We start from the raw sequence: 17217 nt of genomic DNA, 5'->3' as shown, positions 1-17217 counted from the left end.
GAAGATTCATCAACCAGCGCCAAAGTTATTCCCAATAGAATGTTGGGGATTTCCTATGGAAACTAGGTCCTAACTATATATTCCTACTGGCTACCGCCAGTAGGTAATATATATATATATATATATATATATATATATATATATATATATATATATATATATATATATATATATATATCCATCCAAACTTATCACAAACAGAAGTTAGTGCGCTCTCAGGAAATGAGTCCAGCAACACGATTCAGTAGAAACACAGGTTTAATCCACACAACCCGTTTCGCCTTGCAGCTTGTTCACGTGTAGAGGTCACAGAGACCAAACCACATTAATAAAGTTAGTGAGAGAAACATCAAGGAAGGACCAAAAGTGCAGTACATGGTAGCCATCTTGGAGTGGTGTCAAATTATATACATAGCAAAACCCGTAATTATTGAACCGTACAAATGTGAATGATGGCAATAAATAAACTCAATACCCCACAAAATAAATGGCAAGTGCCCTCATATTTAGAGGAAAATTATGTTAGAGAAGTACAGAGAGCTATGTACAACTAGTAATACCTCTAGTCGACATCTTAGAATGATGAAAAAATCAAACATCAAGGATATATACACTGTTAAACACATTAGCGGTAAGAGAAACTTATTATTACCTCACGAAATTCATGGCAAGTGCCCTAATGGTCAGAGGAAAATACGGTAAAGTCAGAGGAGTATTATGAGTTGCAGTTCAAAAAGTGTCACTAGAGTTAACTCTCAGGTCAACTAGAGTAGGCTACAACCATGGAAAGGTTATTACAAATCAAGGTCCAAAAGCATCAAACATGATGTTCCCAGTAGTACAGATAAACGTGACATACGTGATCTCTGAATAGGAGTGCAAAGGGTAGGTAAGCCCGTGAAAGTGAATGTTCGTGAATGGGCCCCTTCCATTCCTCCTGTAAGGAAAGAAGGAAAGAAAATTAGAGAAGGATACAAAGAAAAATGAAAGATGTTAAAGAAACATAATCTATCTGTTAAGTGAATACATATTTAGAAAACCTTCCAAACTGAAAAGAGCAGAGCACAATATAATTCATTCTCTTAAGTGTATTGCCAGTTCCTCATCCATGTTAAGACCCCCCCCCCCCGGGGTCTTACTTTGGAAGTCAATAATATAACGTGATTCTTTCTTTCCGAGGGCAAGAGTCCTGTCACCTCCTCTTGGTTTCGCCGGGATATGCTCCAATATCATATAACTGCAGTCTGAGATGTTAGAAAAGTGGTACTGTTCAAAATGTCTAGCAACAGGATATTTGGGATCATGATTTGTTATGGCTCGTAAATGTTCCAAGATACGTTTTTTGGCAGCACAGGTGGTGCTACCAATGTACCATAACCCGCAAGGACACATGATTACATAAATGACAAAGGTCATCCCACAAGTCAAAAATTGTGTCAATTTCTTAGTTACACCATTGTAAGTCACTGTATCTTTATATTTACTGTTTTTACACGCTTTGCAGTGGCCGCAAGGGTAAAAGCCAACTAACCCATGTTGTGTACTAGATGAAAAAATAGTTACATCATTTTTAACCACTAGGTCACGTATGTTTTTGCTGCGTCTGTATGTGATATTAGGTCTGTCAGTAATGGAATTCCCTAGGGTAGTATCAGTTTTGAGGATGTCCCAGTTCTTAGTAAGGATTTTCTTGACTTTCTGTGAGTCCGAGTTCAAGGTCAGGATCATGCGTGTGACATTGGTATCATCAGAGGCATTATCATCAAGTTTGTCACATAGGGTGTCAGTTCTGTTTACATTCGCGACCCGTTTAAGTGCTTTGGTGAGAACCCACTGGGGATAACCACGTTTAAGAAATCTGTCTACAATATTAGCGCTCTCATCCTTAAATGTAGTGTCAGAGTTGCAATTTCTCTTAGCCCTCGGCAGCTCACCGTATGGAATACTCCATTTCAATGATTCCGGGTGGCTACTGAGGGCATGTAGGACACTGTTGCCCGCAGTGGATTTACGGAACAGGGAAGTGCAAAGCTTATCATTGACAATCTCGAGTTTGACATCCAGATATTCAGTCACAGTATCACTGATGCTACCTGTCAGGAGGATGTTCTATTTATTACTGTTCAGTTTGTCAATGAAAGACTTGGCTTCTTCCCTCGTACCATTCCACACAATGAACAAATCATATATATGTGTATATGTGTGTGTGTGTATATATATATATATATATATATATGTGTGTGTGTATATGTATGTCACGTGAGCAAGGCTCAGGGGTGCCGAAACGTTATGAAACCTACAAGCGATTAAAGAAATTGAACACCGTGAAGTTTGGTCCGTGCCTTGTGTTTCTGCGCCATCTGGGAGTGTGTGGCGACGCGCAGGAAAACTTTGGTCGGTAATATATATATATATATATATATATATATATAGTTTTACTTACCTTTAATCTGTGTATCATGCGCTGTAAAGACTTCTTGGAAACGGTATGCTCGGTTATGTCAAGCATCCATCCGTCTCCTGCTGTTGTCGTAATTCAGATATGCAATCCCAGCACCCAGTGTACTTCCTTTCACATTCAGATACTACTTGCTCGGCTCGCCCTCCTTCAGACAAGAAGTGAGTTGCAAGCTTTTAAAGTGTATTTGGGGAGTAGGAGATTTGTTGGTTTAATCTACTTTTTTCCCACCCAAGTTTATTCACTGAAACGTTGCGTTGCCTTATTTCTTGGTATCATATTTTATTGCCATTCTCATTTAAAGCATCTAGACAAGCCGACGTTTATATCAGTACAAAACTATCCTGCAAAATCAGTGAGTTTGTCAAGAGAATCTGACCATTTATAAAGGCATACTGAAATGGAATATATCCTGTATTGTGACATAAAGAACATTTCCGATCTCTCTGTACTGGGGTCAATGTATGACATTGTTCTGCATTCTGTCCATCAATTATTAGGTCTCGCCTGTCGATGCGCATGCGCATCGAGCAAGGCGAGAGTATTGGCACTTATCCGCTCTTTATCCACACTGCAAGGAATCGTGGCGATTCCTTGCAGTGCACGATAAATTTAAGCTCAATGCGCATGCGCATTGAGCTTAAATGCGCGTGCACATGCCCCCAGCCGCCTACTCTCTCTCTCAGCCTTCCCACAACTCCGCCCCCTCACTACTTGATTGCACGGCCGCTAGGCCGTGCCTCCCCTACTCTCCTCCCCCCTCCTCCTGTCCTCCCATGCCTGCCTGCCTGCCTCAACTCTCCGCCTCCTCGATCTTCTGTAAAGAATAATTGAAGTATACTCATTAAACCACACAAGGAACTTACACGTCTATCAAAGCTAAATTAACCCGTAAGAATAACACACAGCGTGTCATTCGTATATTACCAATCCTTACCGAATAATGGGACCGTCTGATTTAAAGCGTCCCGAGTCGATCACATTTTTTCAATGGGCTCTACACAGTCAGCGCAACTCAAGTCACTGCTGGGTAGAAGATTAAATCCAACGGGGAAGGATCACACGGTAAGAGGATTCCCTCCCGTCAACAATCCAGAGTAAAAGTTTGCGTTTAGGCGTTTGTCTCTCGCGCCATATCAGGGCTTAGAAATAGAGGGCGGACCAACTAGACTTAAACCGGGGCACACAATCCCAACTTTAGAGCGGAAACTAAAAAAGGACTAGCGCCGCGAATACCTCTAAACTCACTCATCATGGCAGTGCTCTAAGTAAAGTAATATATCCAAGTTTATAACACGCAAATACTCGAATATGCCTCAGTTTACCCAGAATGAATTTAAAAAATCTGAATTATACCAAATATAAACACATAAAAATAAAATGTTTGTCCTAGTATCTTATTTATATACTTTCAACACAGCGAAGTGTAAATAATAGTCACCCCTTATAACCCAGTGTGTTGCCTCAACCCCTTACATTCTGCAGATTTTGTAATACATTTGTCAATTGATCAATACATAAAACGATTGATTTCAAGTACAGCAGTAGTGCAAAATATACACACAAACAGGTATATCTATATTAATATTCAAGACCCTCAACCCCTCACCCTCACCCACCTTCCCTCACCCTCACTCACCCTCACTCACACTCACCCTCACCCACCCTCAACCCCTCATCCTCACTCACCCTCAACCCCTCACCCTCACTCACCCTCAACCCCTCACCCTCACTCACCCCCACTCACCCTCAACCCCTCACCCTCACTCACCCTCACCCTCACTCACCCTCAACCCCTCACCCACCCTCAACCCCTCACCCTCAACCCCTCACCCTCAATCCCTCACCCACACTCACCCACACTCACCCACACTCACCCACACTCACCCACACTCACCTTCACCCTCACTCACCCTCAACCCCTCACCCTCACTCACCCCCACTCACCCTCAACCCCTCACCCTCAACCCCTCACCCTCACTCACCCTCACCCTCACCCACCCTCAACCCCTCACCCTCAACCCCTCACCCTCAACCCCTCACCCTCAACCCCTCACCCCCTCACCCTCAATCCCTCACCCTCAATCCCTCACCCACACTCACCCACACCCACACTCACTCACCCTCACCCACCTTCACCCTCACTCACCTTCAACCCCTCACCCTCACTCACCCCCACTCACCCTCAACCCCTCAACCCCTCTCACCCTCATTCACCCTAAACCCCTCACCCTCACTCACCCTCAACCCCTCACCCTCACTCACCCTCAACCCCTCACCCTCAATCCCTCACCCTCACCCACACTCACCCACACTCACCCCCACTCACACTCACCCCCACTCACACTCACCCCCACTCACCCCCACTCACCCACACTCACACTCACTCACCCTCACTCACCCTCACTCACTCACCCTCACTCACCCTCACTCACCCTCATGCTAAAGATTTACAAAAAAACCCATTAACAATTCTAAAAGCACTAACTCTAATGCTGCGAGACCTATTGCATTTCTAATGCTTGTTTTTGCATTTGTCACCCAGAGTGGGACAGGTATGCCCAGACACTGGTCCCGTGCTCTCCATGCCACTGGAGTCAAGCTATCCTGGCTAAAGAAGGGTGTCACCCCAAGTAGGACGGGTATGCCCAGACGTGGGTCCCGTGCTCTCCATGCTACTGGAGTCAAGCTCTCCTGGCTGAAGAGGGGTGAAACCCGACACTAGTCCTAGGATGCTTGTTTCCGGTCCAGGGAGGACCTGGCTTGGCAGTTTGGGCTGAACTGTGCCCATTGGGAACATGGTCAAGACTGATTTGCATATGTCTGGGTTCAAAATGGAATGGCATGGTGTGCAAAAAAACGATGGATTTAGGCCCAGGTCTCAGTACTGGGGTGAATGTATGACATTGTTCTGCATTCTGTCCATCAATTGTTCTTTTTGCATTTGTTGCCCAGAGTGGGACAGGTATGCGCAGACATGGGTCCCGTGCTTTCCATGCCACTGGAGTCCAGCTATCCTGGGTAAATAGGGGTGAAACTCCGAAACCGGTCCTAGGATGCTTGTTTCCAGTCTAGGGAGGACCTGGCTTGGCAGTTCGGGATGGACTGTTCCCATTGGGAACAGGGTCAAGACTGATTTGCATATGGCTGGGTTCAAACTGGAATGGCATGGTAAGCAAAAAAACAACGGATTTAGGCCCAGATCTTTGTACTGGGGTGAATGTCTGTCCATCAATTGTTCTTTTTGCATAAAGAACATTTGCGTCCTCCCAACCACGAATAAGACTGAGTATATCAGCCTTCCTCAGTAACCAATCCTGTTACATACAACCAAATCTTAAGTTTACTTCATAAGCTTGTGCTAAAAGCATGTAATACGTGAAAAATATAGAATTTTACAGGTGATTACATTTTTCTATCTAATAAAATATCTGTTATCTGCAGTAATCTAATCTTTATGAACATTTATGTAAAATACATTGCCCATCATATGTACTGTATTGCATTATGCAGATCCCCAGTTTGTAGTCTACCAGCTTAAAGTGAAGATTTACACTTCACCTGGTACGCCACCAAGACGAGAAGACCGCTACATGCACTTTGAGTTCCCTCAGCCTTTGCCAGTATGCGGTGATATAAAAGTGGAGTTCTTCCACAAGCAAAGAACGATAATGAAAAAGGTATGTGTAAAGGTATGTACTTGTAATTTAAGCAGATGCTGGATGATGTTGGGTATCCCACTTGTATGACATACTGAACAATGTATTTTCAAATGACTCCATTACTATTCATTAACGTTTCTGCCAAGAATGTTGTGCAGACCAGAATTATTTATATTTTATGCAGCCACACGACAAAGCAAACTGCATATTGATGCTGAAGGAATCTACAAAGAATGTTAAAACCATGCTTGCAATTTCTTTGGACTTGTTTTGGTGCTAAATACGAATCTCTGAAGGAAAGTATCTATATTTATGAATAATGCATTTTGATATTGTAGCCTTTGGTCATTTAAATATTGTCTTTCTTACCAACACATTGGTTAGTTGTGTTTCCTAGAACTGGTTTTATAGACCTTGCTGTCTACTAGATTGCTGACAGCTACTCTGCCTTTATGGTGAAGCGGAGGGGTTGCACCCATTTTGCCTATGTATGTGTGCATTTCTGCATATTTGCATGGTAAGCTAATACTTCAGTATACAACTTTTTGGTGGATAATTCTTTCTGCAGATTTCTCACAGTTAGAATATCGCCTGGCCCAAGACTCATTCTGGATTATCCAAAGCAATTGCTCTTGTGTGCTGGTAGGTGGTGAAGTCTATGCAGGGGCCTTAATCTGTTCCAGAAGTGATGTTGCAGAGCTTCATAAAGGTGCCACTCCTACACTCTGATGTTAGTTACTTTCTTACCATGCCCTTCGCGTGGATCTGGAGATGCTCACCTAACTTCATCAATAGTACCCATGCCAAATTTTATCAATAGACTGTGTACCAGAGAAAATGCATGTGCTCCCCTTGAATAAATGAATGAGGTAGCATTTGTAGAGCACCTGGTTTCCAGAGGGCATCACCGCACTAATATTAGTGCCTATGCCGGTTCCAAACATATCAAGGGAAAAGGAGAGTTTTCAGTTACTTATGAAGATTCAGGTAGTTTGATTGTGAAAGGTGGTTCCATGTCTTAGCAACATTGTATGAGAAAAGACATCCTCCACTTCTAACCAGTTTTATTTTTGGGACTGTCACCAGATATTTACTTTCGGATCTCAAAGCTCTATTGGGCTGGTACAGGTGGATCATAGAGCGATTCTTCTCCATAGAAGGATCCTTCTCCAGAAAGTGCTTTATGTGCAATGCACATGGCCTTAAACTGGATTCTCTCCTGAATTGGCAGCCAGTGCAAAGCGGTCAGTGCAGGTTTGGCTGAGAGACTTTTAGGAAGGTTCAAGAGCAGACGAGCTGCACAGTTTTGTGCTGTCTGCAGTATTAATGTTGTGGGGTGAAGAGCACCTAAGTATAGAGCATTAGCATAGTCAAGCCGCAACAGAATCAGAGTTTGAACTGGCCGTGAAAGGTAGTAAAGGAAGGATCTTCCTAATCATTCTCAAGAGGCCATAGCAGCTGGCTGCTACTTTCCGAGCTTGCTCCTTGAAGTCAAGGTGCAATCAAACCAGACCCCAGGGTCTTAATGTGCTTTTTCGGTGCAAGAGGAGGGCCCAGACAGTTAGAAGCAACACCCACCCCTCAGGACAATATTTACAGTGACTGCAGGTGGTGCATAGGAAGAGGTTGTTCTTGAAAGTCATACCATCCCATTTCAATTCACTGACCCATTCCTGCTCTGAACCACGTGGCCATCCTCAGGGTAAGTACTGATCTTGACCTGAGTCTTCCGATAGGTCTGAATCCAATCACATCATAAAGCCCACGAAGCCAAGCAGCAGGTTGACTCTTCTTGCCACTTCAGAATAGATGAGAATTTGTGCAATAGACCTTCTAAAGGACGACTCCACAGGCGTTTTCAAATCTGAGCCCATGCTGAGGTTGGGCCTAATGTGCCAGAATTCCCTGGACCTTCAACCCAGCAGATATAGATGCCTTTAAGGAGGCCTTGCTACAAACCTTCAAGTGAATGCGTTCTCTCTCGGGAGTGCCATTGGTCCCCACGCAGCTATGGGGGCCACAAGTCACACTTCTACTCAGGGGTACTTCCCTAGCACTGATTTATCTCTGGTTCTTCTCTTGCTCCTTACTGATGCCCGTCCACAGTTCAACTTTGGCCATTTTGGTCCCACCACACTGGCGACAACCTGGACTACTCCGATGCAGATTCTGGATCCAGTCCGGATACTGATTCCCTGATGTGCAGCCTAAGTTCTGCCTGCAACTGCTAATACAATAGGAGGCTTGGACTTTGTTCAGCTTTGATTCCGACACAGTTCAGGGAGTTCAGAACATACCACAAAATGATGACAGTGAGAAGGCTGATAAATTGCTTCTTCTACTGATGCGACCTTATACATGGACTTATAAAATGCTGCTAAGATGAACATGTCTCCTGAGACTGAATCTCCACCAGGTCCGCTCCCTGAGGAAAGTGACTCCTTTGCAGCGGTTGTCAGTATGACAGCTGAAGTACTTGAGTTACATCTATCTATAGTTGAAACAAAAACAGACTTGTTGATGATCCTGCCACTTTGAGACCCTTGCTGCCTTTTAATGAGAACGTTATGCCTACTTAAATGGAGTTGTGCTCGGCTCCTCCATTCAGTAGTCTGAGTGAGAGAATTTTGTTTGACAATTCCATTACTCCTCCAGGGCCGGATACTGATTAGTCATAGAAAAGCCCCCGCACAGTTTTGAACCCTCCAGACATTTAGGTATGGTTAATGGACATAGCAAACACCAGGAGATGAAACTTTTCACTCACCCGCAGTCACAGATCTGGGTTGAATCCATAATCGTTCTTTAGCTCACTTCGCCACCCCAGTTCAGACACAGCTATACGCAAATCGGTCTTGACCATGTGCTTCATGGAAACAGTCAAGCCCAGACCAGAAACAAGCATCCTGAGACTGGTTTCGGGCTAAGAGTCCTCATCAGCCAAGCTTGCTTGAATCCAGTGGCAAAGTTAGCTCACTTCGCATGAGGCACAGGGTCAAGGCTGATTTGCATATAGCTGGGTCTGAACTGAGGTGGCAAAGTGAGCTAAAGAACGATGATGGATTCAACCCAGATCTGTGACTGGGGGTGACTGTCTGAAAAGTTTTAGCTCTCCGTCCATAATCTCCTTGTGTTTGCTTTGTTCGCCCTAAATTGGCAGAGTATGCCCAGACGTGGGTCCCTTGCTCACTTTGCCACTGGATTCAAGCTAGCCTTTCTGATGAGGTGCCTTACCCTAAACAGGTCCCATGATGTTTGTTTCTGGTTCAGGGAAGACCTGGTTTGGCATTTAGGGCTGTACTGTTCCCATGAGGCTCAGGGTGGAGGCTGATTTGCATATTGCTGGGCCTTAACTGAGGTGGGGAAGTGTGCTAAAGAACGATGATGGATTCAACCCAGATCTGTGTCTGAAGGTGATGCGTGAAGAGTTTCAGTGCTCCGTCCATCTCTTTGTGTTTGCATGGTTAATGGACATGCCTTTTCGATGATCCAGATTTTTGGAAGAAAAGACTGATTCAGCACTGGCAAGTCTTAAAGGCAGTTGCATTATGACCTGTTCCTTAGGGTTGCTTTCTGTGACCCACCAGTTTCACTAGCATAGTAAAAGCGGGCCTAGCCTATCTACAACAGTAGCCCTCCCGACCATTTCAGCATGCTGGCTAAGGAATTTGCAGCTCCAGAAGATGTGGTGGTTGCCGGGGTCGCAAACTTCAGCATCCAGCTTTCACCTCCTCCTCACCCACTTCAACAGCTCCTATACAGCTTTGATTTCCCATTGCAGGCAGGACCATGCATAGTAGATAGGGAAAAATATTAGATTTTTCCTACCTGGTTGTTAATCAATGACTTCAGATCGAAGGTACTTCAGATTTACGAAAACTGTATGCCTACCAGTTCCCCCCCCAATCCATGTTAACCACCACCACGTCCCTCCACACTTTGTATCTTGCACATTACTGCTCAAGTTTCAGGAAATCATGCCACCCTTCTTTGGCAGGAAGTCCATTTGCTGTTGACCATGTGGCCTATCGAGAGCATACCAGAAACAGATAAGGGTGAGTTGTTGCTACCTCTGTACTTCTGGCGCCCAAGAACAAAAGGGGACTGGAAGGTCCTGTAGTCTCATCAATGGTATCTTTGGTTCATGTTGTTGCAGGAGTATTTGAAATCTGCTGTCCTTTGGTTGATGGTAATGGTCCAGTAGGTAGAGGATACATGTATTCTTGTACCTCACTCAGCAAATGTTTTCTCAAGAAGGGCCCATCACAGGCAGTCGCAGATAATCTTCGAATGACTATTGCTTTTTATTTAATCCATGGGGTATTCTATCACCAAATGGAATTCCAGTATGACGCCTACACAGACGATTCCCTTTGTAGGGGCCGTTGTAGAAACAAGAGCATTGAAAGCTTACCACCTTTGCAACAATCACAGGACATTCAGCATATGATCCCAATGTTTTAGACTCAATCCTGGGCTGTGGTGAGATTTGTTCTGAGATATCCTGGACTGTGGATCCCATACACCTTTCTACTCCCTCAGGCCTGTTGGCACATGCAGGCCTTGCAGGGGAACCTCTGTTTTCAGTGAGTGCAACACTGGCTGTCTGACGGACAACATCCACATCTCAATGTAGACAGCCCAGGACCTTTGACGGTGATAAGTGGATACCAACTTCTCAGGCAGCAGACCATAGTCACTGATGCATCAGCTTTAGATTTTGGCAATCACCTGGGAGAGATGGAATTGAGGGTCTGTGGTCGTCAGTGGAACGAAGACTCCATAATCTCCTCCTGCGTGTCATACCATCCAGTTGTGAAAGCCTTCTCCAATCCATCAAGGGAAGGTCTGTTCACGTCCTGACGGACAACACAACTTCTTGAATGAATGAATGAAGGGCGATTTATACAAGCGCTACTTTGCCCAAAGGCGTCAAGGCGCAAAAGATGGAATAAAATAGCCAGGTACTGAGATGAGAAGGAGGTGAAGAAAAGGCCTAAGAGTAGGCTTCAGTGAAGAGCAGGGTTTTGAGGCCCTTTCTGAAGAGCAGCAGGGAATCCTGGCCCCTGAGTTCCAGGGGGAGCTCATTCCAAAGTCTGGGAGCTAGTGTGGAGAATGCCTTGCCACCCCATCTCGCCTTGGCAACTCGGGGAATAGACAACAGATACTGACCGGAGGAGCGTAGTGCCCTGCCTGGGGTATAGGATGACACTGAAGTCCTGATGCCCTCAGCGCCAGCACCGTGAAGAGCCTTGTGGGTGATGGTCAGAATCTTAAATTTTATTCTGGCATACACCGGGAGCCAGTGAAGGTTTCTCCTGATCCTGGTCCCGGAGGAACGTCTGGGGGCGTTGACAACGAATCTTGCTACCGCGTTCTGGATAACCTGCAGGCGATGGAGTAGTTTAGCGCTCATGCCAAGGTAAAGAGCATTGCAGTAATCCAGTCGCGAGGATAGAAGGGCAACTGCTACCTGTTTCCGGGCATCAGGAGAGAGGTACAGAGTGAGTTTTCTTAGGATTCTTAGGACCCCACAGCAGGTTGCAACAGTTCTACTTACTTGCTTATCAAAAGCGAGTGAGGTGTCAAAAATGACTCCCAAGTTCCGGGCAGAAAGGGAAGGCTGGGGACAGGATCCAAGAGTCTGGGGCCACCAATCATCTGACCAGATCTCCTTTTTTCCCCCGAAGATCAGGATCTCCGTTTTCTCCCCGTTCAATTTAAGAAAATTCGAGGCCATCCAGCCTGCCACAGCTTCCATACAGTTTCGGAAATTTAGGGCCGTGGTCTCAACAGAGTGGGACAAGGAGACCATAATCTGGGTGTCGTCGGCATATGAGAGTACTTCCAGTCCAAAAGATCTTACCAGTCTTGCAAGTGGGGCCACGTGGATGTTGAACAATGTAGGGCTCAAAGCAGAGCCCTGTGGTACCCCACATTGCAAAGGCATGGCATTGGAAAGGAAGTCACCCAGTTTGACCCTTTGCTCCCGATGGTTAAGAAAAGAAGTGAGGAGGCTGAGAGCCTGCCCCTTCACTCCCGTCTCACTGAGGCGGGCGGCCAGAATGGTGGGGGACAGGGTGTCAAATGCTGCCGTAAGGTCGAGTAGGATCAGAAGAGTGGTCTGACCACTATCGACCTTGGCGCGAATATTATTGACCACCACTGTAAGGGCTGACTCTGTACTATGTGCCTTTCGAAAGCCATGCTGAGATGGATCAAGCAGGCAGGTGTTATCTAGAAAGGCACTAAGGTGGTGGTTTAAATGGGCCTCCAACATCTTAGCTGGAGCGGGAAGAAGAGAAATGGGGCGAAAATTCTTCAGAATCCCAGGATCCAAGGAGGCCTTTTTTAAAAGGGGCTTAACGATGGCAGTCTTCCAAGGGGCTGGGAATTCACCACTGGAGATGGCTCTGTTCATAACTTCCAGCAAAGGGGGAAGTAGGGTGTCCCTGCAATTTTTAAGGATTTTAAGGGGACAGGGATCCAGAGGGGAGCCAGACTTGGTTGCGTCTAGTAATTTGTCCAGTGTCTCAGTCGAGAGAAGAGGGAAGTTGGTCAAAATATCTTTGGAGGCTGAGGGCTGATCTAAGGAGGGATAGGGGACATGGGTAAGATTATGACTCTGGAGAGCAGTATAAATATCCGAGATTTTAGTGTGGAAAAAAGTGGCAATCTGATCGCAGAGTTCTTGAGAAGGTATTATGGGATCAGGGTGTTGAACCTGGGATAAGTTTTCTACCACCTTAAAGAGATCACCAGGGGAGGAAAGAGAAGACGTTAGCTTAGAGAAGTACATTTGTTTTTCGGCTAACACCGCTGCTTTATAGCTCTTAAGGAGGTTTTTGTGCTTGATCCGCAAATCGGCATCAAGTTGAGCTCTCCACAGCCTTTCGAGTCTCCTACACTCCTGTCTCTGAAGTCGAAGGGCTTCAGAGTACCAAGGTGCTGACGGACTTTTCCTGGCACAATAATGAGATTTGAGAGGGGCTAAGGTATCAATAGCCAAAGAAATGGTACTTGCAAGCTCACTGGCGGTGGTGTCAATGTCCTGAGAGGGGGGAGGGTTGAAGCTGGCAAGAAAAGGGCCAAGAGATTCGTTGGTCAAAACCCTGTAGCTCCTCTTTAAAACCCAACATTTCCTGTCCGTGTGGGAGGCAGAGAGGGAACCTGGGAGAAATTCCAGAGGAACTGCTGAGTGATCTGACCAGGAGAGGGGTAGAGGGGACCAGAAGAGAGGTTTATGGCTTCGGATTGTGTGCCAGAAGATACTGTGACTTTGGTGATGGCGGACTCATCAGATTATCTCCCTGGTTTCCAATCGTCTGATGGGTTCTTGGAATGCCAGGGCAAACAAGCTCAGCAGGCCTCAAGTGAAACTCCACAAATGCCGTCTTCATCATAAAGTGGTCCAGGACATCTTAGACTAGTCTGTCTTTTCTGACTTGACCTTTTTGTAACGGATGAGAACATGCAGTAGAGGTTACCGCACACAGAAGTTCTCTCAGAGTCCTAGGGGACCCATTTTGCATGCAGCGGAGCACAGGATGTCTATACGAGCTTCCACCACAAGACTTTCTTGCCTTAAGTTATAGGGAATGTTGGAATTGTCTGGCTCAATTTATTTTGATAGCTCCGGATTGGGCCATGACGATATTGTTCCCTGACCTGTTTAGCCAGTGCATTTACTCTGTTATCTGTCTGCCTCCCTGGGAGGACCCCAACATGGTATTGTACTAGAAAGTGTCTCCTTTGGTGTTACGCGGAGCCTGGCAGAGGAACTAGATGTACAATTCCTACCATAGAGGTGAAGACTAAAGTTCAGACATAGGTACTCCAGTATGGTTAGGTTCTTACAGGACCTCAGTGATCATTTAATGAGCCCCTCATGAACACCCTTTTGTGCACTTGGGCAAAACTGTGTTCGGGAACATCAGTTAATAGACCGGCCGCTCAACACCATACTTTTACACAACAACTTTCTCCAGATAGCTTGGTACTACAAGCATCCACCAGTAAAGTTAATTCCAGTGCTTTCCCCATCACCCCACCTGATCTTGAGTCTACGAGAATATAGACATTTGGTAATAGCTTCTTTCCCAACGCAAGTCTTTCTTTGCAATCTGTGAACACCAGCTGCCTCTCGGGTCACTACTCCGATGCCCTATGTGACATGGTGCGAACAAAGCAAAACCAAAGGGGATGATGGACAAAGTGTTGAACATTGCAAGCACTCACCCCCAGTTAAATGATCTGGGTTTAATCCATCATCATTCTTTAGCTCACTCCGCCACCCCATTTCAGACATGGCCATGTGCAAATCGGTCTGACCCTGTGCCTCATGGGAACGGTCCAGCCCGAACTGCCAAGCCATGTCTTCCCTGGACCGGAAACAAGCATCCTGGGACCGGTTTCTTGATCCGCCGTCATCAGCCAGGCTAGCTTGAATCCAGTGGCAAATTGAGCAAGGGACCCACGTCTGGGCATACCCTGCCAACTTAGGGCGAACAAAGAAAAACCAAAGGGGATGATTGACGGAGTGTTGAACATTGCAATCAATTGTTCTTTTTACATTTGTCACTGTGGGACATGGTGGCCCAAGCCTTTCTGGCAGGTGCGGACGACCTCTTGGCATCCTTGACCCAAATTATGCAGGATAGCTGTGAAGCAGTTAAAATTGTATTTTGTTCCAGTATGGACATGAACAGCTGCTTAAAGTGGGCAATGGGCACAAGTCTGGCATTCGTTGCCACACCTGGGTCTGCAAGCTTCTCCGGAATGTCCTAGCATCTCAGATGGTCATGCCGTTTGATGGCTCTTCCCTTTTTGGCAAGAAACCATACTCTGTCTCTGAATGTATTCAAGAAAACCAGGCCACACATGTTCATTGGGCCTGTTTGCCCCATCCAGGCAATTCCATCAGCTTTTGGTCTGTTAGGGGTTTCCTATACTGCTGATATGAGACCTGCTGCTAGCCCAACAAGTCTCCAACCCCTTTCATGGCCAAGGCTATAACCTACAAAGGAAGATGCTTAGGACATCAGGGGCAACATGCAGCTAAGCCCCCACCTATCTAGCAGCTGCAACACCAAACCACTTTAGTGTGTCCTTTGTGGACACAGCCACTGTCGTAGGCAGGATACGAGGATTGCTTTCTAGGCTTTGGACACCTAGGCACTCCAAGTTGTATAACTGGGCTATGCCCTGAAATTTCTTTCCACCCAGTCACACCTTCCACCTATATGAGGGCGGCTGACTAAGGAGAGCTCCTGCTGTCTTGCAGAAGGAATGTTACAGGCACTTTTGACTGAAGGGGCCATAGCCGGAGTTCCAGCATCAGAGGTTGGAGCTGCGGGTTACTTTTGCTACTTCTTGGAGCCAAAGAAGAACTGAGGCCTCCGTTCTATTTTAGATCTCTGCTCTCTCAATGCCTTCCTGTGAAAGAACAAAGATGCTCATTCTAGGTCTGGTCCTGTCTGCCATAGACCCCAAAGACTGGGTGGTGGCATTCAAACTACTTACTTCAATATTACTGTCCTGCAGGCCCACAGGCGCAACCTGTGGTTCACTGTTGGCTACGAGCATTTTCAGTTTGCAGTGCTCCCCTTCGGCTTCACCAGTGCCCCCGGGTGCTCATGAAAGTAATTGTGCGGTCTCAACACACCTTCAGAGGTTGGGGTATCAGTCTTTCCCTATTTAGACAATGCCTATTGAAGGTGGGCTTGCCCAAGACTGTATTCAAACACCTGCAGATGGTGGCAAACTTTCTCAGATTGTTGGGGTTTACTATCAACGTGCCGAGGTCACACCTGACTCCTTTGCAAATTATCCCTTTCATTGAAGCCATTTTGGATACTGTATGGTTTCATACCTCTCCCACGGAGGGTAAAGCCCAGGACACTGGCTATGATCTTGATGTTTCAGTCTCTGTCCTGGATGTCAGTTCAGATGACTGAGGCTGTTTGAATTGTTGGTCTCCTACAGCCTGCTGGTGAAACACATCAGACGCCATATGTGGCCTCTGCAGTGTGATCTGAAGTCCTAGTGGTTACAGAGTATGGGGAATCTGTAGGATCATATCCAAATTTCAGAGGCAACTGCAAAAGATTATCAGTGGTGGATGCTGGGTCGTGACTTGGTCAATGGCAGACTCCTCTCCTTACCCCACCCAAATTTGACAGTAGTCATGGATGCATCGCTTATGGGTTGCGGGAAGCACACTGGAAGAGGTTGAGATCAGAAGCCTCTAGTCTCCGGGAGAAACTCAACTCCACATCAGTTTGTTGAAGTTGAGGGTGTTTCACTTGATGTTGAAGGCCTTCCTGCCCACCATACAAACACCACTGCTGCCATGTGAAACCACAATGAGGTGGATGGGTTGGCTTTTGGGTCCTCTGCCAGGAGCTCTATGCCTCCAGAAGTGGCTAGACTTCCAGGAAATTTCTTTGGTGGTGAACCATTTTGCTGGGGTCTCTAAACACCAGGACAGACAAACTCCGCTGCCGAAGCTTAGCTTACCATGAATGGCAGATACACACAGATGTGGCGCTTGGCATCTTCCCTCAGTGGGTAGAACCCTTGTTCGATCTTTTTTTCATCGCCGAGGAAACAAATGCCAACACTTCTGCTCGTTGGGAGCTCTAAAAAATAATCTCGCTGAGGCTCATTCTTTCTAGAATGGAGTTCGAGACACCTCTATGCCTTCCGCAACTGCCTCTACAGCCCAGAAATCTGAAGAAGAGTAATGACTGGACCCAAAGTCATTCTAGTGGTTCCAGATTGGGCTGGGAGAGCCTGGTACCTGTAATTCCTGGGCATAAGCATCTGTCCTCTGATAAAACTGCCACTACAGGAGAATCCTTTGTTGCAATAGCAGGGCAGGGACCTATGCCCGGGTCTGTGCAATCTACATTTTGTATGCTTGGAGATTGATCTGTGGCATTTGACCTTTCTCTTGAGGTCGATGTCTTCTTGGTGACGAGGCGCACCTTCACAACATCTGTGTGCTCCAGGTGGTGGGACACATTTGTGGCTTAGTGCAGCACCCACCAATTTAACCAACTGCAAGCTAAGTTGTCTGAGCTTTTGTTCTTGGTT

At 46.2% G+C, this 17217-nt stretch overlaps 1 protein-coding gene across 4 annotated transcripts in view; it reads left to right on the top strand.

Annotated features, from left to right (window-relative positions):
• Window positions 1-17217, top strand: part of PTEN (phosphatase and tensin homolog) — a 283802-nt gene that overhangs the window by 230560 nt on the left and 36025 nt on the right. For 2 of the 4 annotated variants that reach the window (XM_086921953.1, XM_086921955.1), the window contains exon 7: window positions 5972-6138. In XM_086921953.1, coding sequence (XP_086778079.1) covers window positions 5972-6138 — 167 coding nt within the window. Of the gene's footprint in view, window positions 1-5971; window positions 6151-17217 lie in introns of all 4 variants that reach the window. The other 2 variants (XM_086921952.1, XM_086921954.1) reach the window with 1 other exon arrangement.

This window comes from Lissotriton vulgaris, chromosome 5, assembly GCF_964263255.1.
Source record: "Lissotriton vulgaris chromosome 5, aLisVul1.2, whole genome shotgun sequence".
Lineage (NCBI taxonomy): Eukaryota > Metazoa > Chordata > Amphibia > Caudata > Salamandridae > Lissotriton > Lissotriton vulgaris.
The sequence above is the reverse complement of the archived record's forward strand: the minus strand, read 5'-3'. Positions and strand labels throughout refer to the sequence as shown.